This window comes from Nomascus leucogenys, chromosome 7b (assembly GCF_006542625.1).
Source record: "Nomascus leucogenys isolate Asia chromosome 7b, Asia_NLE_v1, whole genome shotgun sequence".
NCBI lineage: Eukaryota > Metazoa > Chordata > Mammalia > Primates > Hylobatidae > Nomascus > Nomascus leucogenys.
This window is the reverse complement of record NC_044387.1, coordinates 50,735,944-50,757,568: the sequence shown is the minus strand read 5'-3', so window position 1 is coordinate 50,757,568 and position 21,625 is coordinate 50,735,944. Positions and strand designations below refer to the sequence as shown.

The 21,625-nt window shown below is 58.0% G+C and overlaps 3 protein-coding genes across 6 annotated transcripts; 1 reads left to right on the top strand and 2 right to left on the bottom strand.

The window, feature by feature from the left end:
• On the bottom strand, positions 1-11,187 carry MMP11 (matrix metallopeptidase 11). The gene is made up of 8 exons (XM_030815964.1): positions 11,067-11,187; positions 4,894-5,123; positions 3,809-3,952; positions 3,596-3,729; positions 3,211-3,452; positions 2,902-3,118; positions 1,826-2,083; positions 1-899 (listed from the first exon to the last, which is right to left on the bottom strand). Exons 1-8 carry the CDS (start codon positions 11,172-11,174, stop codon positions 766-768), a joined length of 1,467 nt encoding a protein of 488 aa, XP_030671824.1. The 5' UTR covers positions 11,175-11,187; the 3' UTR covers positions 1-765.
• A 4,862-nt stretch (positions 11,188-16,049) lies between these two features.
• Positions 16,050-18,183, top strand: CHCHD10 (coiled-coil-helix-coiled-coil-helix domain containing 10). 2 transcript variants are annotated; one of them, XM_030815963.1, is made up of 4 exons: positions 16,050-16,188; positions 16,430-16,649; positions 17,742-17,889; positions 17,991-18,183. In XM_030815963.1, the coding sequence occupies exons 1-4, from the start codon at positions 16,148-16,150 to the stop codon at positions 18,008-18,010; spliced, it is 429 nt and encodes a 142-aa protein (XP_030671823.1). In that variant the 5' UTR covers positions 16,050-16,147; the 3' UTR covers positions 18,011-18,183. The 2 variants fall into 2 exon arrangements, with proteins under 2 accessions (XP_030671823.1, XP_030671822.1); XM_030815962.1 differs by having other exon boundaries at positions 17,721-17,889.
• Positions 18,154-20,994, bottom strand: C7BH22orf15 (chromosome 7b C22orf15 homolog). Of its 3 annotated transcripts, none has more exons than XM_012508064.2 (6): positions 20,676-20,994; positions 19,832-19,918; positions 19,603-19,745; positions 19,304-19,378; positions 19,115-19,224; positions 18,154-18,296 (listed from the first exon to the last, which is right to left on the bottom strand). In XM_012508064.2, the coding sequence occupies exons 1-6, from the start codon at positions 20,698-20,700 to the stop codon at positions 18,263-18,265; spliced, it is 474 nt and encodes a 157-aa protein (XP_012363518.1). In that variant the 5' UTR covers positions 20,701-20,994; the 3' UTR covers positions 18,154-18,262. The 3 variants fall into 3 exon arrangements, with proteins under 3 accessions (XP_012363518.1, XP_003281773.1, XP_030671821.1); XM_003281725.3 differs by having other exon boundaries at positions 19,608-19,745; positions 20,676-20,987; XM_030815961.1 differs by lacking the exon at positions 18,154-18,296 and having other exon boundaries at positions 18,786-19,224; positions 19,608-19,745; positions 20,676-20,771.
• Positions 20,995-21,625: the final 631 nt, after the last annotated feature.

Genomic DNA, 21,625 nt, shown 5'->3' with positions numbered 1-21,625 from the left:
TAGAAAACAACTGTGTTTAATGACAATCCTCAGTTTAAAAAAAAAAAAGAAGCTTTATACACACTGTACACACATTTACAATGGCTTTGGAGGATAGCAGTGCTGCGAAAAGGGCTTCAGGAAGATCTGGCCTGGGACAGGATTGAGGTATGTTGCAGCCTCCAGGGCCCGGGGTCTCCTGCATGAAGAATCCCCCTCCTCATTTGACTGTGAACTTTTTGGCCTGGATTCTAGAGAACAGATTTCTAGGATTGTCAGCCAGAAGGTAGACAGATGCAGGCACCTACCAAGACCTGACCTCAGGAAGTGGCCCTGCCCTACAGCCCAGTTGCTCAGCCAGGGCTGAAGGCCACAGGGCCCCAGCACCCTTGCTTCAGTGCCAGCCCCTGGAAGGAACCTCACAACAGGGATAGAGCAAGGACATTCCAGTTCCCCCAGTCCTGCCATGGTGCTACCCTGAGGGACAGGGATGGAGACAGGGCAGCCAGGTTTGCCAGGACCTGCATAGCTGGCCCAAGACTGCCCTTCCTCTTAAGTCATGCCAAAGCCTCCCTGCCCAGTCTGAGACAGTCACTGGCAGGTGACCACGACCTGCGTGGCCCTCCCTGCAGTTGTCATGGTGGTTGTACCCCACCCCATCCCCCTGAGGAGACATGGGCTCAGTCCCATGCCTGGTGCCCACAGCCACAAAGATGGCCATGGGTCTCTAGCCTGATATCCGTGGCCTGGCAGGGGTCAGCACCCCTGAGGGCATCCAAGCCATGGTCAGAGGAAAGTGTTGGCAGGCTCGGCACAGCCGAAGAAGTCGGGACCCACGAGACGGGGGAAGCCTTCCAGAACCTTCACCTTCACAGGGTCAAACTTCCAGTAGAGGCGGCCGCGCAGGAAGTAGGCATAGCCTGAGAAGAGAAGGTGGTCAAGCCTGGGCGAGTGGACACTGGGCCCTACTCCTGCCTGTCAGGCTGTGCCCAGGGATGGGCACTAAGGGAGGGCTTGGTGGGCAGCCCTTGGCCACTGCTGAGTTCCTCGAGGTTCCTGCAGGATCCAGGGCCAGCCTTTCAGAACCTCTCTTCCCTCTAGGGAGCCCTTCTGGCTGCCCTGGAATCTGGGCTGGGCTAATACCCAGCCTGAGATGTACCCAGAGCCTCAGAGGCCTGAGTCCCACCTCTCAGGAAAGCAAGTCCCGTTGCTCCAACACCCTCCACATCAGTCTCTCCCGCACCCATCAGCCAGGCTATTGACAGGCATCCTGGAGTCCTGGTGCTGGAGGCTACCCTAGGATAGCTCTCCCAGTGGGTCCTGATGTGAGAGAAAGAGCACAGAAGAGGAGCCCAGGAGGGGAGGGATCACTGGACTGGCTCTAGCCCTCTGTGGTTGTGGGAGGCTGGGTGGGTCAGTGGTTAGAAGCAGGGACCACCAGGGTAGAAGTCCAGGTTAGGGCCTCATTGCCTGAGCCTCCATTTGCTCCTCTGGAAACTGGGTTCACAACAGGTGTTACATCAGAGGGCTGTTCTGAGAACTGGATGAGACCAGTAAGGAGCTTAGAGCATTGTTGGCCCTCAGTGTACAGCAGTTTATTGTTCTACTGGCTGTGGCTGAGGCACCAGGGTAAGACCTGGCACTTCTCTGACCCTCAGTCCTCTCATCTGCAACATGGAATGTAGCACTAGCCGGCCACCGAGAGGAGGGCAGACGGCGCTGGACAAAGGACCTGTGATGAAGAGCCAGGCTTCCTGTGGCAGGCATATGGGAGGCCCAGCCACCACCAGGTGGGAGAAGCGGCTGCTGTGCCCACCTCCCACCAGCTGCCTCACCCCCAACGCACCATCAGCATCCTGGAAGGCAGCGTCGATCTCAGAGGGCACCCCTCGCCAGTCAGTGGTCCTGCGGGGCACAGGACTGTCTACACGCTGGGTGCTGGGGTGGAAACGCCAGTAGTCCCTGCCTCGGAAGAAGTAGATCTTGTTCTTCTCGGGACCCCAGACCAAGGCGGCATGGACCGGGAACCTCACCAGGCCCAGCTCGGTGAGGGGTGCGGGGCCCAGAACTGGCTTTTCACCGTCGTACACCCAGTACTGAGCACCTGCCGGAGAGGGAAGGCTGCAAGGACCTGCCTAGCCACCACTGCCATGCCCCGCCACTGTGGACCTGCTTGACCCCCACCACAGACTCTCCCAGCCTCAGTTTCCTCATTAGTAAAACATGCAGGCCAATAATGCCTGCTCAGCACCCCACCCGCAGAGGGAAGTGGGAGGCCTGCGATAAGCTGGGGCAGTGAATGCTCTGTAAACTAGCACACAGGTGAGGTTACTCTCATCAGTGGAGGGCTGCCTGGGCGCCTGCTCCGTCCACTGGCATTTGGCCATGACGAATGCCTGCTGACCACTCCCTGGGCCCCTGCAGGCTGGGCCGCCCTGGAACCCACACAGGTTTCCCATGCGGTGCCTTCATTTGTGAAGTCCCTGGCATCTGCAACGCTCCAGGCTCTCATCTCTGCCAGTTGAAGATGGAAATCCCAGCTCTAGGATGACAGACCTGGATCAATTCCCTGCCCTGCCTCTTCCCAGCTGCATTCTTGGTGAGTCACTTCACTGCCTCGGAGCCCCAGAGGCCTCATCTCTAGAACTCCGCCCCATGGGGTGGCTTTGAGGGTTGAACGCACCAACACGTGGCCCCACCGTGCAATCCCTTCCACGCTGCTCCTATCTCAAGAGCCACCTCCGGGAGCCTCCTACCTGTGCCTGAGGAGCAAACCACACTCTCTCTCCCTTGGCCCCCAGGCTTTGGGGCAGCGCTCCCTATCCACTGTGCCCCTGAGGATCCATCTGTCTGTTCCTGCCCTTGGCCATAACATTCCTGGCTCTGGGAAGTCTCTCGAGCAGATCCCCAACCCCCACTCACCTTGGAAGAACCAAATGTGGCCCTGGGCATCCTCAAAGGCAGCGTCCACAGGGCTGGGCAGTCCCTGCCAGTGGCGAGAGGCCAATGCTGGGTAGCCGGGCTGCAGCTGGCCCCCGCGCAGGCGCCACACAAAGCCCGCTTTGAAGAAAAAGAGCTCGCCTCGGATGGTGGAGACCGCGTCAAAGGAGGCCTCACAGGCATCTGGTGGGGCGTCCGGCTGTGGTGGGAGAGAGGGACACATGCTGAGGGCATATGCTGCAGTCACAGCGGGCAGCAGAGGAGTGGGGGGACTGGCGGGCAGGGCCTCACCTCTGGCGGTGCAATCTCATTGGTGTCTATCCCAGCCTGGGGGCCCAGGGCTGGGGTCCTGGAGGTGACAGTGGGCCAGGGCTGGCCATACAGGTGTTGAATGCCCCTGTGGTCATCTGGGCTGAGACTCAGTGGGTAGCGAAAGGTGTAGAAGGCAGACATCAGGGCCTTGGCTGCTGTTGTGTGCTGCAGCCCCAGCACGTGGCCAAATTCATGGGCTGCCACCTGCAGCAGGTCTGTGCCTGGAAAAGGGAGGTGGCTCAGCAACCCCCAAACCTCCTGCCCAGGACATCCAGCTCCAGACCCCAGCTCAGTGACCTTGGCGAGTCCCCATTCTTTATGATCTTCAGTTGCCCCATCTGGAAAATGGGTCCCCAGCCCATACCCTGGTCATCCCCGATAGTCCAGGTCTCATCATAGTCGAAGTGGACATCCCCTTCTCGGTGAGTCTTAGGGAAGAAGGCATGGGCCAGGATGCCCCCAGGCCCATCAAACGGCAGGTCGTCCCCATGCCAGTACCTACAGATGGGTGGGGGCGGGGTCAGTGGCTGCTGGCAGGTGAGGCTGTTCCCAGAGGGGTCCCAGGCCGCCCATTCACCTGGCGAAGTCGATCATGATGTCAGCACGGCCCTCGTGCACCTCAGTGAAGGTGAGTGGCGTCACATCGCTCCATACCTTTAGGGCCTCTGCCATTGTCTGCCGCACCTGCTCCTGCACCAGCTGCCATGGGAACCGAAGGATCCTGGAGGGAGATGGAGGGGCCTGGGCCTCAGGGAAGGGACAGCCCCCGATGGCTGAGGCACCAGGAGTTGCCCCTGGATGCTTGGTGAACGCTCAGGACACAGGCCAGGTGTGCTCCTGGGCCTCAGCTTCAGCACGCTGGTCTCCCTGGCCACAGGGGCACATGTGTATGTGGTTTGCTCATACTTAGGCAAATACAAGTGTCTGCATTCCGTGGAAAGAACCAGGACCAGGGGTCCCGAGACCCCCATCCTAGACCTGACAGTGCCACTCACTGTGGGGAGACCTTGGTTCTTTGAGCCCCTGTTGGTTCCCAGGCCCCCACCTAGGAAATTCTGAAGACCCCAGTCTCAGCTCCAATACTGTGTGACACCAGCCCATTCTTCATTCCCAGGCTGGGTCCCCACCCGCAGGATGTGTGAGCCCCAGTTTCCCCATCATCTGCCCAGGGTCCTCCCAGGTCACCCAGTGAGATGCCCACTATTGCCTCTCCCCACTTACCACTGTCTCCACCTGCTCGAAGCCCAAGTTGTGATAGTAGAGTTGGAAAATGACATGGCTGACACCCACCTCAGACTGACACAGAGGATGGGGCTGTGTCTGCCTCATTCACCGTGGAGTCCCAGAGCCTGGTCCTCACAGGTCTCTAGTAAAGGCTGCCTGAGTGACTGAACACCCGTCCGCAGGCATGTGCTGGGACTCTTTGCATGATGACACAGGCTCTGCCCCTCTGCTGAGGGAGGGTCTCCATATGTGTGTATGTCTAAGTTGGGGTTTCAGGGTGTTTGCCAATACATGGCCTCCCTGGGGTTCAGTGGACACACAGGCCTGTTAGACACGAAGATCTACCCCAGCCTGTGTCTCAAGGAGCAGCTGTGAGGGCGGCTGGCTCACCCATGGACACACAGGTGGCATCCTAGTGTCCTGCTCCCAGGCCCCTACCTGTAGGTGAGGTCCGTCTTCTCCCAGCGCCCGCCAGAAAGCACGAACCTCTTCTGTCGGTTGCGGGCACTCAGCCCATCAGGTGGGTCAGGCACGCCACAGCGGGGAGGCCTGAGGCTGCTGGCAGGCCGGGGGGCCTCCTGCGTGGCAGGGGCAGGTGCCGGGCTACTAGGCAGGGCTGCATGCCAGGGCTGTGGCCCCCTCCTCTCGGCATGGAGGTGGTGGGCGTCCTAGGCAGGAGAGATGACATGAGGGTCTGGTCAGGCCTAAGGTCCACATGGCCCACAGTTAGAGGTGTGGCCTGTCAGCAGACCGACGTGCAACCCCAGCCCACTGTGTGGCTGGGCAAATGGAGAGGGAAGTGGCATCGGCACATGGCAAGGCCCTTTGGCATCTGGCTGGCTCTCTGGTTTCTTGGCACCTTATTCCAAGGCATCGTGGAGGGCTCTGGGCTGCCTGTCACCTACTCCAGCTACATAGGCCAATGAGGTCTGGGGGTGGAGGCCACACTGGGACTAGCTATGAGCCATACACTCCAGGAATGGACCCCAAAAAGCTTCCTCTGAGGGAACACCAGGCAACCTCCTGCTCCCCACAGAAACTCGCTTCCAACTCCCTTTCTTCCTGTGTCCACTAAGTTCAGACACACCTGGGTCACCCCCCATGCTGCTGTCCCTGTCATGTGAGCAGGCTCTGCCCTCTCTCCTGCCCAGGATTTCCCCCACCTCCTCCCCAGTGTGGAGCAGCTGTAGCCCTGCAGTGTGGCCTCAGTCAGTGTAACCTGACTGCTGGGGGTGACACTGATTTGTGGACTGGACAAGGTGAGGTATATATAGCACGTAGCACAGGCCCAGCACCCGGGAAGGCACCTGGCCACTGAGGCTTGGCTTCTAGCAGAGGTGGTTTTGGTCACATCTCACCAGGGCTAGGAGTACAGTTGGAGCTGATCTGTGGTCTGCCTGCCTTCTTCAAGCCAGGAGGGTGGGGACAGTTAATTGCCAGGTGCCCAGCCCCACTCGCCAAAGCCCCAGGACCACAGATGGAGATTCAGACCTGAGCTACATCCTACTACCTGTCTATAAGTCTCCAGGGCAGAAGTTACAGTTCTTGTGCATGAGAAAAGCAGAAGCTCAGAGAGGTTGGAGACCCTGCAAAGTCACCCAGCAAGGGCGTGGCAAGGCCAGGCCAGGACCCTGGCAGCCCAGGCCTAAGGCTAAGGCCTGGCTCTGGACACCGCACAGAAGCCAAGTCTCCTTCCTGCACTGAAGGAGAGGGATGGAGCTGTGCTGCTTGCTGAGAGACTCAGCACCTGTCTGGTCTGGGCAACTGCAGCCTCCTCACAGCCATATTTGGGGCAGGAGCTCAGCCGCTCAGGCCCCACCTCACCCTCAGCCTTTGGCAGCTCTCCCAGGCTCCAGACACCCCAGGGATCTGATCAGCGTCCCAACGCTCCCTGCTCCTGATCCCAGAGCTGAGGCGTCAAGAACACCCCACCATGAAGGGGGGCCTTCTGAACACGGAGGCTGTGGAACTACTAAGGGCGTGAGGCCCTAAAGCAGCTTCCCTCTGTTTCTGAGCTTGCTTATTGCATGGTTACCTGGCACAGCGCAGTCTCACTGGGTTGTGGGTTCTGGCCGATTCTGGGCTTATTGGTTTTTTGTTTTGTTTTGTCTTGTTTTTTTTTTTTTTGAGATGGAGTCTCGCTCTGTTGCCCAGGCTGGAGTGCAGTGGCGCGATCTCAGCTCACTACAACCTCCACCTCTCAGGTTCAAGCAATTCTCTGCCTCAGCCTTCCGAGTAGCTGGGGTTACAGGTGCCCGCCACCATGCCTGGTTAATTTTTTTTTTTTTTTTTTTTTTTTTTTTTGAGACGGAGTCTCGCTCTGTCGCCCAGGCTGGAGTGCAGTGGCGTGATCTGGGCTCACTACAACCTCTGCCTTCCGGGTTCATGCCATGCTCCTGACTCAGCCTCCCGAGTAGCTGGGACTACAGGCGCACACTGCCATGCCCGGCTAACTTTTTTCTATTTTTAGTAAAGACGGGGTTTCACTGTGTTAGCCAGGATGGTCTCGATCTCCTGACCTTGTGATCCGCCCGCCTCGGCCTCCCAAAGTGCTGGGATTACAGATGTAAGCCACTGTGCCCAGCCTCATGCCTGGCTAATTTTTGTATTTTTAGTAGAGATGAGGTTTCTCTATCTTGGCCAGGCTGGTCTTGAACTTCTGACCTCATGATCCACCCGCCTTGGCCTCCCAAAGTACTGGGATTACAGGCATGAGCCACCGCACCCAGCCTGGGCTTATTGTTAATAAGTATTTATCACTGGTTACAGGCTAGGACCTTGGCAACAGCTCCACGGACTTGCTTTTAGCCCCTGATGGAACCTTTCACCAACTCCACCATCATCACCCTCATTTCCAGGATGAGGAAATGGGCCCCAGAGGAGTTAAGCAGCTTGATCGGATAACAGCTGGCAGGCAGCAGACTGTGCTCACAGCCCACCCAGCTCCCTGCTACCTCTGCTCTGCTCTGCAGGGGTTGAGTCACCCTTCCCCTGAAGGAGGGACCCAGGCTGGCCTCACCTTGGTGACAGAAGAGAAGGAACTGCAAATTATTCAGCACCTGCTATTTCCCGGGCATTTTGCAGGCAGGTTCGTTGGGCTTCCAATATCCACCAGGAAGGTGGAGATGCTACATATCCAAGTTCTCCCATGGAGGATATGGGCTGCCAGAGGGGCCTGCCTCCTTCTCCTCGCCACACTGCCCCCTTGACCTACAGGAGAAACAGATTCCTTTCCCCAGCCTGGCAGGGGTATGAAGACCCTCCCTGGAGAGGGCAGAGCTGTGCTGTCCCCTGGGAGCTTCAAACAACCCAGAGCCCAGCCTGCCAGCCCTGTCTATGCCCATGGCTAGAAATCTCTTCTCTCCTCTGCCCTCCAGTGAGTCCTGGTGCAGACAGTCATGGAGGGAGAGCCACAGGCATGCCCCACCCCTTCCACTGTCTGTTCCTGTCCTTCCCTCATGAGGCACCCAGTCCATGCCCAAACCCCTGGATCATGACAGTCTTAGTGTCGCAAAAAGAGCCAACCGCTGAGATTCAGAAGGCCTAGTTCTATGACATGGAGACTCTAGACAAGTCACCTTCCTCTCTTAGCCTCAACTTTCCTATCTGTCAAATGGGAATGATGCCACAGCAAAGGGCTACATGAAATCCTTCTGTAATGCCTGCTGTAGCCTCTGGCACAGAGAAGCATCTCTTACCTGGTCCTGTTCCTTGTCCCTGTAGGCCCTCCCCTCCCACGCTTGGGAATCTGCCCTTGCCAGTCCCTACAGTTCCCATCACCCACCTCCCCTCTAGTTCCCCAACAAAATCTCCAGGCTTTAAATGGTAAAACAGAAGTCGCAGCTAGAAGGGAGCTTTCAGGCCTAGAAAAGAGAAGCGCCTTGTGCAGGGTGTCCCAGCATATCAAGGTCTCTTCTCTCTGTCCATGTCTCGTTCATTAAATTCTTAGAAACTGAGTGAGCAGGAGATGCTAGAAATGAGGCCTCTAGCTAGTGAGGTTGTTTTTAGAGCCCATGATTTTTTTAGAGCCCATGAGCTCTTGGCCTCAGTTTCCCCATGGCTGGGATAGGACACACTGCCTCACTGTCCTCCCACACTTCATCTTTCCAAGTCCTTTCAGGCCTGGGGCCAGATGCCCTAACTACAAGGCATGGCATGAAGCAGCTTGCTACTTGTGAGACAGGTGGGCTTGGCCTTCCCAGGACTCTTGGGATTCAGTGAGGTGAGGTGGTAGACACAGGCCACTACTGGCCTCATCTACACCCCTGGGGAGTTTGAGGAACAAGCAGCTCCCTCATTTCCCAAAGGATGAGACAGCCCAGAGAGCTCAAGGACTTTGCCTGGGGTCACACAGCAAGTCATGCAAGAGCTGGGCCTAGACCTGGGGCTCATGCCTCCCACCTCCAGGGCTTCCCCCTGTCTCCCCAGCTCTTGGCTTTTCTCCAAAACCCACTTTCCCAAGAATCATCTCTGCTTCCAGTGCATTCCCTCTGTCTTGGCCAGCAACCTCCCTTGGCCTGCCCTGTGGTGGGTTCTTAGCTCACTCAGCCCCACCCTCCTCTGGCAGACACCAAACCTCAGCTGCAGACACATTCAAGGAATTTCTCAGCTGACCCAGTGTCCAGGCAGAGCTTAGAGACTCGGAGTCAACCCCGTCCCGGGGTCAACTTGCAATCCAGAAAATGGGAAGCACCAGATAGAGGGGAGATAAGGGAGGACCCCAGGGTGCCAGGAAACACTGAGAAAGGCCGGGCTCATTGTGCCCCTTTCTGGGCCTCAGTTTGCAGTCGGTCTAGTGGGTATAATTAATCATAGCTATGCCTTCTGATGTCAGTGGGAGGCGAGACTTCAAGGAGGGCACTTGTTAGGCTATGGAGGAAGACGGGAGCATCACCATGCAGGTATCATCACGCCCCTCTGAGGCTCAGAGAGGTCAAGCAACCTGCCCAACTCTCAAAGCCAGGTGGCAAGCAGGGATATCTTCTATCTCAAGCTTCCACCTAATCTTCCTATTCTCACCCCTCTGCTGCTGGCTCCAGGAGGGATGATAGCTTCATCCCATCCATCGGACTGCAGGGCTTCCATCAACCCTGAAAGCTGGGAACTGGGCTGGATAAATATTTACAGAGCTCTCCCAGCCTTGCTGAAGGCAGCCGAGGGATAAACACATCAGAGGTGACCCCAAATGCTCCCTGCGTGTTTGCAGAGTGACAGACCACAGTCTAGCTCAGACCCCACCCCAAGCTGGCCCCCAGCTCCAGCATTGACCATGCACAAGCGTCAAAGTGGCAGCTACAGGTGACAGTGTTTCTAGTGAGCCTGGCATCACCTCATTGCTCAGCAGTGGGCACAGCAGTAGGCACCATTGCCCCCTCCCACCCACACCCCCATTAGAGATGGAGTGGGTGAGATTCTGAGGCATGGCAGGATTCACCCACGGTCGCATGGTTCAAACCCAGATCTCTCCAATTTCCAGACCTGTGGGTTCAATGTCTACCCACAGTGATTCCTGACTCTGTCCCAAGTCCTAGGGACCAAGAGGGGCCGGGAAGGAGGCAAGACTCCAGACTCAGATGCCTCCCATTCACTCTACCCCACCCATCCCATCCCCTTCTGCTCCCATAGCCAGCACAGGACAAGTTTGCCCAGGGCAGAGCCAGAGTGGCTGGACAGAGGGTCCCAGCCTGGCCAGGCCTCCCTCCTCACCAGACCAGTCCTGAGACTCCTGCCTGTCACCCCCTCCTGCTCCCTTCCCTGCCCGAGCTGTCTGGATGCCTCCACTGTAGAGTGGAGTGGCCCAGGCTCTGGCCCCAGGCCCTGTGACTGGTGCCTGGAAGCGCCCCAGGGAAGGGGCAGCTTTTGGGACACATGCAAGCTGTCACACACACTCCATGACAGTCCCTCCTCTCCTCACTCTGCTGTCCTCTCTTACCTGGGCTTTCTTCTCCTTTCCTGAGCACACATTTTCTCCCTTTCCTTTCTCTCTCCGCTTCTTTCTGACAACCACCGCTCAGTCACACACACACTGCACTCATACTATTTCATACTCATGTTCTCCTGGCTCCAAGCCTCCCAAAACTGCTGCCAGCAGGTGCCCGCGGGGGACATCTCCAGGCTCAGACCCGATTTCCCGCAGCACAGCGCTGCCCTCCCCAGCTCTCCCTTTATCCTCCATCCCACCGCACACCTGGAGGTGTACTAACTGCGGCCACACACCTGCAGGCTGACACCTGCCTGGGATCTGCTCGGCTTTGTCCCTGCGATGAATAGGGGGCCCTGTAACCACTCCCTCTGCTACTTCCTTCAACGCACACTCCAGCACCCGCGGCTGGAGTGCGAGAGGCAGGTCCCCACGCTGGGAGCAAGCGTTTGAGTCCAGCGTGGAGTCCCGTCCCACCAGCCCGAACGATGCCGGCGCCGGCTCCTCTTCACACCCCCAGGGACTGCAAGCTCGCTGTCTATCACGCCTAGAGGGAACCAGAAAGCGTTTCGGGTACCGGGCGCTGGAGGCCACCCGGGGCATCCCTTTGGGTCCGGATCTGCCGCTGGGCCCAGCCCGCGTGCCCGGCGCCCCCTCGGCGAGGAGCGACCGGCGAGTGGCGGGCACTCACCGGCGGCAGAGCCCTGGCCAGCAGCGGCGGCGGCTGGAGCAGCAGCAGCAGCATCGGGAGCAGGAGGGCGCGCGGGGCCGCGCTGCGGAGCCAGGCGGCCGGAGCCATCCGCCCCGGGGCTGCTGGGTTGCTGGGCCGCGCCGGGCCGCCGCCCCTTATAGCTTCCGCCCCACCCCCGGCCCGCCCCGGCCCCGCCCCCCGCCGCCTTTTGTTCTGAGCTCTCCTAGCCGCCGCGGCCTGGGTGGGGGAGGTGAGCGGGGAGGGGACGGCCCAGCGGGGTCGAGGGCCGGCGACAGGGTCCTGCCCCGGGGCTGGCAAAGTCCCTGTCTGGTGCTAGGTGACCCTGGCCAACCCGTGCCGCTCTGGGTCTCAGTTTCTCCGCTGGGTGGTGGCCGTCCAAAGTCTTAGATTTGGCTAGAGTCTGATAGGAATCAGGTTTCATGGGTCCCATCCGTACCCCCACCTATGGAAGGCGCATCCCACTGGGTCTCCGTGGTGACCTGACCTCTGACCTCTGCTAACTTGTGACAGGTGGTCCTACCCACAAGCAAGTTCCCCCAACCCTCAGAGCCTCAACGGATCCTTCTAGAAGATGACACAATAGCCCCTGTGAGGAAAGGGATATTATTTTATTTATTATTATTATTTTTTTTGAGACACAGTCTCACTCTGTCTCCCAGGCAGGAGTGCAATGGTGTGATCTCCACTCACTGCAACCTCCGCCTCCCAGGTTCAAACGATTCTCCTACCTCAGCCTCCCAAGTAGCTGGGACCACAGACGTGCGCCACCAGGCCTGGCTAATTTTTGTATTTTTAGTAGAGACGGGGTTTCACCATGTTGGCCAGGCTGGTCTGGAACTCCTGACCTCAAGTGATCTGCCCACCTGGGCCTCCCAAAGTGCTGGGATTACATGGGGGAGGCATTGCACCTGGCCAGGAAAGGGATATTAAAATGTGTCCCAGGGGAAAGTGAGGCATATGGCAAGGACTGGCCAGTCCTTCAGCTTGGGATAGACTGAAGTTTCAGATAGGGAAACTGAGGCTCCAAGAGGGAGGGGCCAGGCTTTTCCATACCAGCAGACAAGTGGAGGGGTCAGGAGGTCCTCTAGCTGGTCAGTTGTGGGGAGGGTGCTGTCAGAAGGCTGTGGGAGGTGTCTGAGTGGAGTACTGGGCCCCCAGGGTGTCCCCTCGTCAGGGCCCAACAAGCCCCTGGGGACCCCTCCAGGCTAGCCACCTCAGACTTGAAAGAAAGGAGGCGAGAGGCCGGGCGCAGTGGCTCATGCCTGTAATCCCAGCACTTTGGGAGGCCGAGGCAGGTGGATCATGAGGTCAGGAGTTGGAGACCAGCCTGACCAACATGGTGAAACCTTGTCTCTACTAAAATTGCAAAAATTAGCTAGGCGTGGTGGCACACACCTGTAAGCCCAGCTACTCGGGGAGCTGAGGCAGGAGAATCACTTGAACCCGGGAGGTGGAGGTTGCAGTGAGCCGAGATTGTGCCATTGCACTCCAGCCTGGGTGACAGAGAGAGACTCCATCTCAAAAAAAAAAAAAAAAGAAAGAAAGGAGGTGAGACTCAAAGGAGGGGGTGTGTCCACATTCTGGATGGGATCCTCCAGTCTCATCCCTGATTTTCGGGGTTACCCAATCCTGCTGTACACCCCCTGAAATGATGAAGGGCCTCACCACCTCACCAGGCGACCTGTTCCATCATGGGTGGCCCTGCAGAGCCACGATCCAGGCAGTGGCTCCCATCCTGGCAGGCAGGGCTCTGAGCTGCTCAAAGGTGAGGCTGTGGTCAGGAAGCCTGGGCCAATAAAGGGAAGCGGGTGGGGAAACGTTTCACAGCTTATTCAAGAAGACTCCCCAGAGACTCCTAGAGGGCAAGGAGAAGTAAGACAGCAGTGATTTTTACAACCTAGACTGTTCGTAATCTTTTTTTTTTTTTGAGACGGAGTCTCTGTCGCCCAGGCTGGAGTGCAGTGACGCGATCTTGGCTCACTGCAACCTCCGCCTCCTGGGTTCACGCCATTCTCCTGCCTCAGTCTCCCGAGTAGCTGGGACTACAGGTGCCCGCCACCACACCTGGCTAATTTTTTATATTTTTAGTAGAGATGGGGTTTCACTGTGTTAGCCAGGCTGGTCTTGAACTCCTGACCTCAGGTGATCCACCCGCCTCGGCCTCCCAAAGTGCTAGGATTACAGGCATGAGCCACCGTGCCTGAAAGGCAATCTTTTCTTTAAAGTCGTTCACTTTTATTTATTTTTATTATTTTGAGGCAGGGTCTTGTTCAATGGTGTGATCTTGGCTCACTGCAACCTCCGCCTTCCAGGCTCAAACGATCCTCCTGCCTCAGCCTCCCAAGTAGCTGGGTCTACAGGTGTGCATCACTGTGCCCTGCTAATTTTTGTATTTTTTATAGAGACAGAGTTTCACCGTGTTGGCCAGGCTGGTCTCGAACTCCTCCTGGACTCAAGCAATCTGCCTGCCTGGGCCTCACAAAGTTCTGGGATATAGACATGAGCCACTGTTACCCGCTAAATTGACTCATTTTTAAAAAGTAAGTATTTCAAGCCAGGCGTGGTGGCTCATGCCTGTAATCCCAGCACTTTGGGAGGCTGAGGCAAGCGGATCACGAGAGACCATCCTGGCCAACATGGTGAAACCCCGTTTCTACTAAAAATACAAAAAAAATTAACTGGGCATGGTGGCACGCACCTGTAGTCCCAGCTACTTGGGAAGCTGAAGCAGGAGAATCACTTGAACCCGGGAGGTGGAGGTTGCAGTGAGCTGAGATCACACCGCCCCGCACTCCAGCCTGGCAACAGAGTGAGACTCTGTTTAAAAAAACAAAAACAAACAAACAAAAAAACCAAAAAACAAAAAATTAGCAGGGCATGGTGGTGTGCACCTCATGGCAAGAGAATCGCTTGAACCCAGGAGGCGGAAGTTGCAGTGAGTGGAGATCGTACCACTGCACTCCAGCCTGAGTGACAGAGCAAGACTCTGTCTCAAAAAAAAAAAAAAAAAAAGTAGGCATTTCAATGCCTGCTTCAGTGTCATCCTTTCAGCCTCATTTTCATTTGTGTAACCCACTTAAGTGGTCTTGGGTGCCTCCGAGGTGCAAGGCCATGCCTTGTGGAACCTGCAGTCCATCAGCCATGGGAGCTGAAGTAACAGCTCTCTGCAGTTTAGGCCCGGGTACCACCATGAGAAGTGTTCAGTTTGTTTGGTTTGGCAAATAGGAACCTGGTGGCATGGACTGCATGCCAAGGGAGCAGTGGCTGGACCAGGCCTGGTGAGTCTGCCAGGAAAGAATGGCCCACCCTTGGTGTGCTCACCTCACTGGGAGGCCACCCGCAAGGTGGGTGGTCACCGCCCTTCAGAGAGGTGAAACTGAAGACGGGGTGGGGAAGGGCCCTGTTCACAGGCTGGCTGAAAGGACTGCAGTGTGAGAGAACACAGGGCTGCACCTGACTTCCATGGAGAGCATGCATGGCCGGGGACAGCTGTGCACACATACAACTGAGCGTGCCAGGCAGGGCCAAACACCCCAGCCATCGCTCCCCTTGCCCCTTGACCTCATCCTTCCTTACAGAGGGGCCTCCTCTCTTACTCGGTGACCCACACCCCCACTTCTGGGTGCTTTTGTTCTCGGTGGTTGCACCCTGCCCACAGTCTTGGTGCCAGGAGTACTCTGCAGGCACAGCAAACAGTGATGAGGGACAGTCCCTGCCCTACCCCACCTAGGAGTAATAATACGACCACTGCAAAGTCACCCAGAAAAGACCATAAAAACCTCAAGCTCAGCCAGGCACGATGGCTCATGCCTGTAATCCCAGCACTGTGGGAGGCCGTGGTGGGAGGATCATGAGGTCAGGAGTTCGAGACCAGCTTGGCCAACATGGTGAAACTCCGTCTCTACTAAAAATACAAAAATTAGCCAGGTGTGGTGGCATGAGCCTGTAGTCCCAGCTATTCAGGAGGCTGAGGCAGGAGAATTGCTTGAATCCGGGAGGTGGAGGTTGCAGTGAGCCGAGATCGCCACTGCATTCCAACCTGGGCGACAGAGCAAGGCTCCGTGTCAAAAAAAATTAAAATTAAAATTAAAACCTCAAGTTCCCGAAGAGCAGGAAAGCGTTCTAAATCCGCGCTCCAGCTCACCTGGCCTGGAACCAAGCTGCTAAAATTGCGAGGCCGCAGGCTTCAAACTTGCGCTAGATTTGACCGAGCCGGGCAAATGCTCCTAGGCCTTTGGGATAGACACGCTGCTTTGATGTCGCGTAAAGGCCGTTAGTGTTGGGGGTTGCACCCGCGGGGCCAGGGACTAGGTGGGGGGACCGGCCCAGGTAATCCGGTGGGGTTCAGGGCCGCGCAGGGGGCCTCATATCCCCCGTGGGCCCTGCGTAAGGCTGCAGGCGTTGGCAGCGCATTTTGGCCAAGACAGTCGAAGACGGGTTGGGACGCCCCCTCGTGGGAGTTCTGGGGATGGGTTGCTCCAGGCCTTCCCCAGGGCCGCGCTTCACTGCCCTAGGCCACCCGAGACTCCGAGGCCACGCGGTGGTCAGCAGACCCTGTCTGGAGGGAAGGGACAGACAGCCGAGTCCGGGAGGGGGCAGAGAGCGGAGTCCAGCCTGGAGCCTCGCGTCTCCTTCCCGGCTGGCCCCATCCCGTCGCCTCCCCGTCTCCTCTCCCCTCCAGGGCTCGCAACAACCCCCAACTCCGCTCCCTGCCCTCTGCGGTGATCCTAACAGAAAGAACTGTCGCCGTCCTTAAGCCCTCGGCACTTTGCGACACTGGCCTGTGTCCCCAGAACCTGCAGAGCCTGCCAGGGGCAAGGGAGGGAGCAGGGTCCCATTTCCAGCCGAGACCCGGAGCTGCTGGAAGGGAGAGGTCCGGAGGACGGGAGAAGGGGGACAGGCTTGGGGGCAGTGCCGCCTCCCGCTGGGGGCGTATTCCTGAGGCCCCGCCCGGGGCCCCGCCTTTTTTGCGCCGGCTGTGACAAGCGCTGCGGCATTTGTCCCCGCGACAGCACCGCTGCCGCCGTCTCTAAGGTCGCCTGGGTCCCACCGCCGCCACCATGCCTCGGGGAAGCCGCAGCGTGGCCTCCCGGCCAGCCAGGTGTGAGGGGGACAAGGGCCCTGTGGGGAGGGGGTTAGGGAAGCGTGGGCACTCCCCCAAGGGCGTCCGCAGAGTGACCTTGGCTGCTGCTGCGCCATCTTGGCGGGGGGAAGGGTGGGGGTGCAGCACCCACGTGTGGAGACAGGGGTCGTCCGTCTCTCCGGGGGTCGTTTCCAGGAGCTGCAGCCCCCCCAGCCTGGGATCTGGCCAGGATTAACCCTGCTTCCTCCCACCCCCGCAGCCGCCCCGCCGCGCCCTCTGCCCACCCCCCCGCGCACCCACCGCCCTCGGCAGCCGTCCCAGCCCCCGCCCCTTCGGGCCAGCCGGGGCTCATGGCTCAGATGGCGACCACGGCCGCAGGGGTAGCCGTGGGCTCGGCTGTGGGACACGTCATGGGCAGCGCCCTGACCGGAGCCTTCAGCGGGGGGAGCTCGGAGCCCTCCCAGCCTGCTGCGCAGCAGGTGAGCAGCGGGTCCAAGACAAACTGAGGCAGGATTATCTCGAGGCCACACAGGGAGCTGCCCAAGCGTCCAGTGGGAAGTGTCTGCGTGTATTCACCATTGCTTCAGCCCAGGACTCTTTGCCCAGGAAGGGTCCTAGTGCACTGGTCTTGAGTTCACTGTCACTTAGAGGCAGGCTTCCCAACCCCTCCCTTGAGGTCAGGGTCCCTAAGCTCCCAGGGAGAGATACCAACCAGCCCTTTAAAGATGGGAAACCCAGGCCCTGAGGGCTCAGAGACTCGCCCAAGGTCACCTCACCTTAGCAGAGGGGAGGGGTGTTGGATTTCCTGAGCCCCTGTTCTCCCCACACCCAGGTCTGGGCACTGTGGCCGCAGGGCCCAAGGGCGAAGGGGAGCCACTTCGCTGATGACCTTTCACCTGCTAGGGACCCCACCTACCCTAAGCCAAATGTGGCTTTGTGGCTAGGTCAGGGGTCATGAGGATTAGTGTAGCTGAGCCAGGAAGGTGCTAGAACTTGTGGGGGTGGGGCTCATACTCTGAGAGTACAGGCAGAGTACTGGGCTATCCTAGAGCCTTCTCCTCCCTCCCCTGCACCCGCCCAAAGTGCCCATTAGAAGGCAGCAGAGGCCAGGCGCAGTGGCTCATGCCTGTAATCCCAGCACTTTGGGAGGCCAAGGCGGGTGGATCATGAGTTCAGGAGTTCGATACCGGCCTGGCCAACATAGTGAAACCCCGTCTCTACTAAAAATACAAAAATTTGTTGGGCATGGTGGCAGGCACCTGTAGCCCCAGCTACTTGGGAGGCTGAGGCAGGACAACCACTTGAACCCGGGAGGTGGAGGTTGCAGTGAGCCGAGACTGCGTTGCTGCACTCCACTCTAGGTGACAGAGCAAGACTCTGTCTCAAAAAAAAAAAGGCAGCAGAAACATGCTATCTGTAGCCATCTCTGCTGCTGGATCACTCAGCCTGCCTAGGACCCTTGGGACACCCAGGCTGGGGATGTGGGGAGGGGCAGGTGGCTCCAGCTTTGAAATGCACCTCCAGGTGCCAACTCCAAGCTGATCCTGCAGACTCTTGCACTGTACCCCCAGGCCCCCACCCCCGCTGCCCCCCAGCCCCTGCAGATGGGGCCCTGTGCCTACGAGATCAGGCAGTTCCTGGACTGTTCGGCCACTCAGAGTGACCTGTCCCTGTGTGAGGGCTTCAGCGAGGCTCTGAAGCAGTGCAAGTACAACCATGGTGAGTGAGTGGACCCCGACCCAGGCGGGGAGCGGGAGAGGCCGACCCTCCTCTTGCACCTGCAGGCTGACCACCAGCCTGTGCTGCCCCTCCCTTCCCAGGTCTGAGCTCCCTGCCCTGAAGAGGTCAGTGCAGACTCGGGGGCCAGTCCTGCACCCACCTCTACCCCTCGCCGACAGCCAGACCACAACAACAGATTGTACCCGGATAGCTGGGATTGGAAGTGAGGAGGTTTCTCACCCCACAGATAACCCAAGACACAAATGTGCAATTAAAAGTTTATTTTAGACCACAGCCTGTTGTGTGCCTCTCTCGATGGCCTGTCTTCCGGGAGCTCCCTGGCTGATGAGGTGGGGTCAGGATGGATGTCTTACTACAGTGTGCAATCCATCCCCTTAATCAGGGCCCTGGGTGGGGAGGAGGAGCCCTGTTGCAATCTGCACTGTGGGTAGCACAGGACAGATGCCTGGGGCAGTCCAGAGTGTGGTGGAGAGGCATTAGTAGGTGATCCCAAGGGCATCTGACTCTGAGGGTGGAATCCCAGGATGAACCCATGGACTCCCTCTTATCAGGGATATCTGCCTTCTCTACCCTTCTTGTCTCTGCCTCTGCATCCCATTCTCTGCACCCACAGCTTAGGTGCCCCCAGCGGCCTCAAATCCTGTCTGACCTTGCCCCTCTTGCTGATGCAACTTCTCAGCAATTCCAGATTCTGCCAGAGAAGTCCTGCTGGGTTGTTATCTGTTTGCACCTGATCACACAAGGCAGAGGTCCTGGCTAACCCCCTTGGGTCTGAGTCCAACTTGGCTAGATGGCAGTAGTGTGTCAGGTCCCTGGGCCAGCCAGAATGGAAGAACAAGCCCTTCAAACCCAGTGTGGGCCGTGCCATCACACACCATGCTGCCGCCTTCGTTGAGTTCATCCAGCAGTTGTGCACTGAGCTCCTACTGTGTGCCAGCCCCTATGCCACATCTGTGAAGCCTGACGACATTCCGGCCCTTAGTGCGCTGGCACTCCAGTGGGGTGGTGGGGACCTGTCTCAGGGTACAGTGTGTTCCATCTGGGGGTATATGTGTGTGGAGTTGGTGTTGAGGGTCTGCCTCTCATCATATGTGTCTGTCCTGCAGGAAGGGGTCCCACTCTGGGTGTCTCTCTGGATGTCCAAATCTCCTCTGTACCTGGCTCCCGGTCCCAGCTAGCAACTCCTGGGTGGCAGGGAGCTCACCTTTCTGGGCCTTGAAGTGGGGCTTTGCTCATGGCGGCCACGCCGAGTGCCCATGCCCTTCCTCCAGTTGTGGCCTGCAGAGGAGACGCCTGACAGCCTGCGCAGTTCCTCTGGAAGGCCCAGGAAGTCCTGTTGGTAGGGGTTAGGGAGAAGGTGTGCCCTCCCCCTGGGCTGTACCCTGACACTTACCTGCCAGCTCTGGGTAATGGTCATCCAGATTCTCCAGTAGGGACTCATAACGGGTGGAGGCCATGTCCTCTCCCTCTGGCATGTGGAGAGAGGATGAAGGATACCTGACTGGCCTAATGGTCCCTACTCTGCCTCTCACTCTGGAACTGTTTGCTAGTCCAGGCTGGGGGCAGAGCATTGGGTAGGGATGGATTGGGACTAGGTCCCCAGCCGAGGTGGGAGGCTGGACAGGGCCTTGGGTGGTCTATGGTCCGCTATGCCCCCCTCTTACATTCTACCATAGCTGCAGGGGAGAGAACCTTACTGATGATCCGAATGAGGACATATATGGTTCGCTCCTTCAGCAAGGAGTTGCCCATGGTTTGGGCCCGGGAAGCCCCTTCCTTCAGGTCCTCCTCCAGGCTCACTAGGTTGCCGTCCTCAGCCAGGAGAGCAATGGTCGCTGGGAGGACATGGAGAGAGGATGGGCAGGGCTGGCACCCCTGCCTGGGACCCCTCAGCCCCTCCTTCTCCTCCCTGTCTCCTCACCATCTCGGGGCAACCCTGCTTTCTGCCTCAGGTGGGCGGTGAGGTTCACCAGCCTGCAAGAGGTGTTCACCAGCACCGAGCAGCCGGCTGTGGAGGAGGGGCAAAGGTGAGCATGTGGGATCTCTTACCTTCCTCCAAATCTGGGGTCCTCTGTCTCTCCCTCCCATCTCTCCCTTTCCCAGAGCTGCTACTGGGCCTATGGGGCTAGGACTGTGCCCCAGGCATAACAGCTCCGACATCTGTTGCTTAAACTGCCCTGGAGAACCCTCCATCCATCTCCCATGTGTGGTGACTTTTCTCCCATGTGTGGTGACTCCCAAGTGTTGGTCTCTTGAGTCCTGCAAAGCATGAAGTGCGCGCCAGCCCAGCCTCCTCCCGGGCCCCGCCCCCACGGGACCCAGCCAGTCCCCGCCCTCCGCACCCATCGGCTCCCCTCTTCCCTTCCGCTACCGCACAGGGCCGACCCGCCTCCAGCCAGAGGGACGAGGAACCTGCAACTGTGGCTAGAGTTTCAGGTGTCTGATGCACGCTGAAGCTTGAGGATCACGGATTGAATGGCGAAGAGATTGTGCGGTTTAAAAACCTACTCCAGGGTAATGCAGCGGTCTCTCGCCAAGAGGAGCCCTCGTGAATGAGCAGGACTCAGCTCGGGTTTTCCCTTAAAGGGTCTCGCTCCAGGTGCTGGCTTTGCATCCTCACAGAGCCGCTTCCCCTACCCCCGCCATCTGCACCACTCCCCTCTTTCCCGCCATTGCCTCCCCACCCTCCGCAAGAGCGGAAGGAAGCACGCCTCTGAGTGTGCTCATCCCCCTATCCGCCTGCCACGACAGGAGACCCCACTTACCCCCAAACATCACCTTGATAAACATAGCTGCGGCGGGGGAGGGAGATGTCGGGGGGCTTTGATCCTCCAACTCTCGATTCCCCAACTAAGGAAAGGCCTCGAGCAGAGACCTGCTCCAGGGCGGGGCTCTGGAGGGAGAAGTGGATGTGTGAGTGTGGATGGCTGGGTCCCAGGGCCAGGCCCCTGCTCAGCCACCTCTGTGGTTCTGCTGCTTCAGCCTAGCTCAAACCCTGCAGCTAGTCCAAGACTCCTGGCCTCCTCTTCCTTCCCACTGAGCCCTGAGCCACAGCAGCTCCCCTAAGCTTCCAAGCTGGTCTCCATGGCAGTGGGGGCGGAGACATCTAGGCAGGAAATGCCTTCCTACCTGTATCCGTTAACGGGGCCCATGGGGGAGGGGTGGCAGAAGAAGTGGGGGCTGGCATTCCCTGAGGTGGGGAATGCCATCATTGGGATTGATTTTTTTTTAGAGAGAGTCTCCCTATGTTGTCGAGGCTGGTCTCGAACTTGGCTCAAGCAATTCTCCTGCCCCAGCCTCCCACAAGTGCTGGGATTGCAGTTGTGAACCACCTGTACAGTAAAGTTCTCCCTTTCTGGTGTTTTAAAGTTTTGCCAACGCTCATATAACCACCACCACAGTCAAGATACAGAACATTTCCATCACCCCCAAATTCCTTTGCCCCCTTTGTACTCAGCCCTAGTCGCTTCCAGGTCCATAGCAGGTCACAAGCACCTCCTTGTAAGCACTCGCCACTAGCTAGTCCCTCACACCAGTTCTCACCATCATTTCCTGTCGTTTATTTATTTATTTATTATGTTTATTAATAATAATTATTTTTTTTTATTATTATTTTTTGAGATGGAGGCTCCCTCTGTCACCCAGGCTAGAATGCAGTGGTACGATCTCAGCTCACTGCAATCTCCGCCTCTCAAGTTCAAGCAATTCTCCTGTC

Coding starts and splice junctions, on each gene's coding strand:
- MMP11 (XM_030815964.1), bottom strand. CDS start 11,174: ATGGCTCCGGCCGCCTGGCTCCGCAGCGCGGCCCCGCGCGCCCTCCTG. Junction 3,453..3,595: donor GACTATCGGGGATGACCAGG/GTATGGGCTGGG, acceptor TCCCTTTTCCAG/GCACAGACCTGCTGCAGGTG. Junction 3,119..3,210: donor ATGAGATTGCACCGCCAGAG/GTGAGGCCCTGC, acceptor CTCCCACCACAG/CCGGACGCCCCACCAGATGC.
- CHCHD10 (XM_030815962.1), top strand. CDS start 16,148: ATGCCTCGGGGAAGCCGCAGCGTGGCCTCCCGGCCAGCCAG. Junction 16,189..16,429: donor GTGGCCTCCCGGCCAGCCAG/GTGTGAGGGGGA, acceptor CCACCCCCGCAG/CCGCCCCGCCGCGCCCTCTG. Junction 17,890..17,990: donor GCAGTGCAAGTACAACCATG/GTGAGTGAGTGG, acceptor CTCCCTTCCCAG/GTCTGAGCTCCCTGCCCTGA.
- C7BH22orf15 (XM_012508064.2), bottom strand. CDS start 20,700: ATGTTTATCAAGGTGATGTTTGGGG. Junction 19,919..20,675: donor TATCAAGGTGATGTTTGGGG/GTAAGTGGGGTC, acceptor CCTCCTCCACAG/CCGGCTGCTCGGTGCTGGTG. Junction 19,746..19,831: donor AGCAGGGTTGCCCCGAGATG/GTGAGGAGACAG, acceptor ATGTCCTCCCAG/CGACCATTGCTCTCCTGGCT.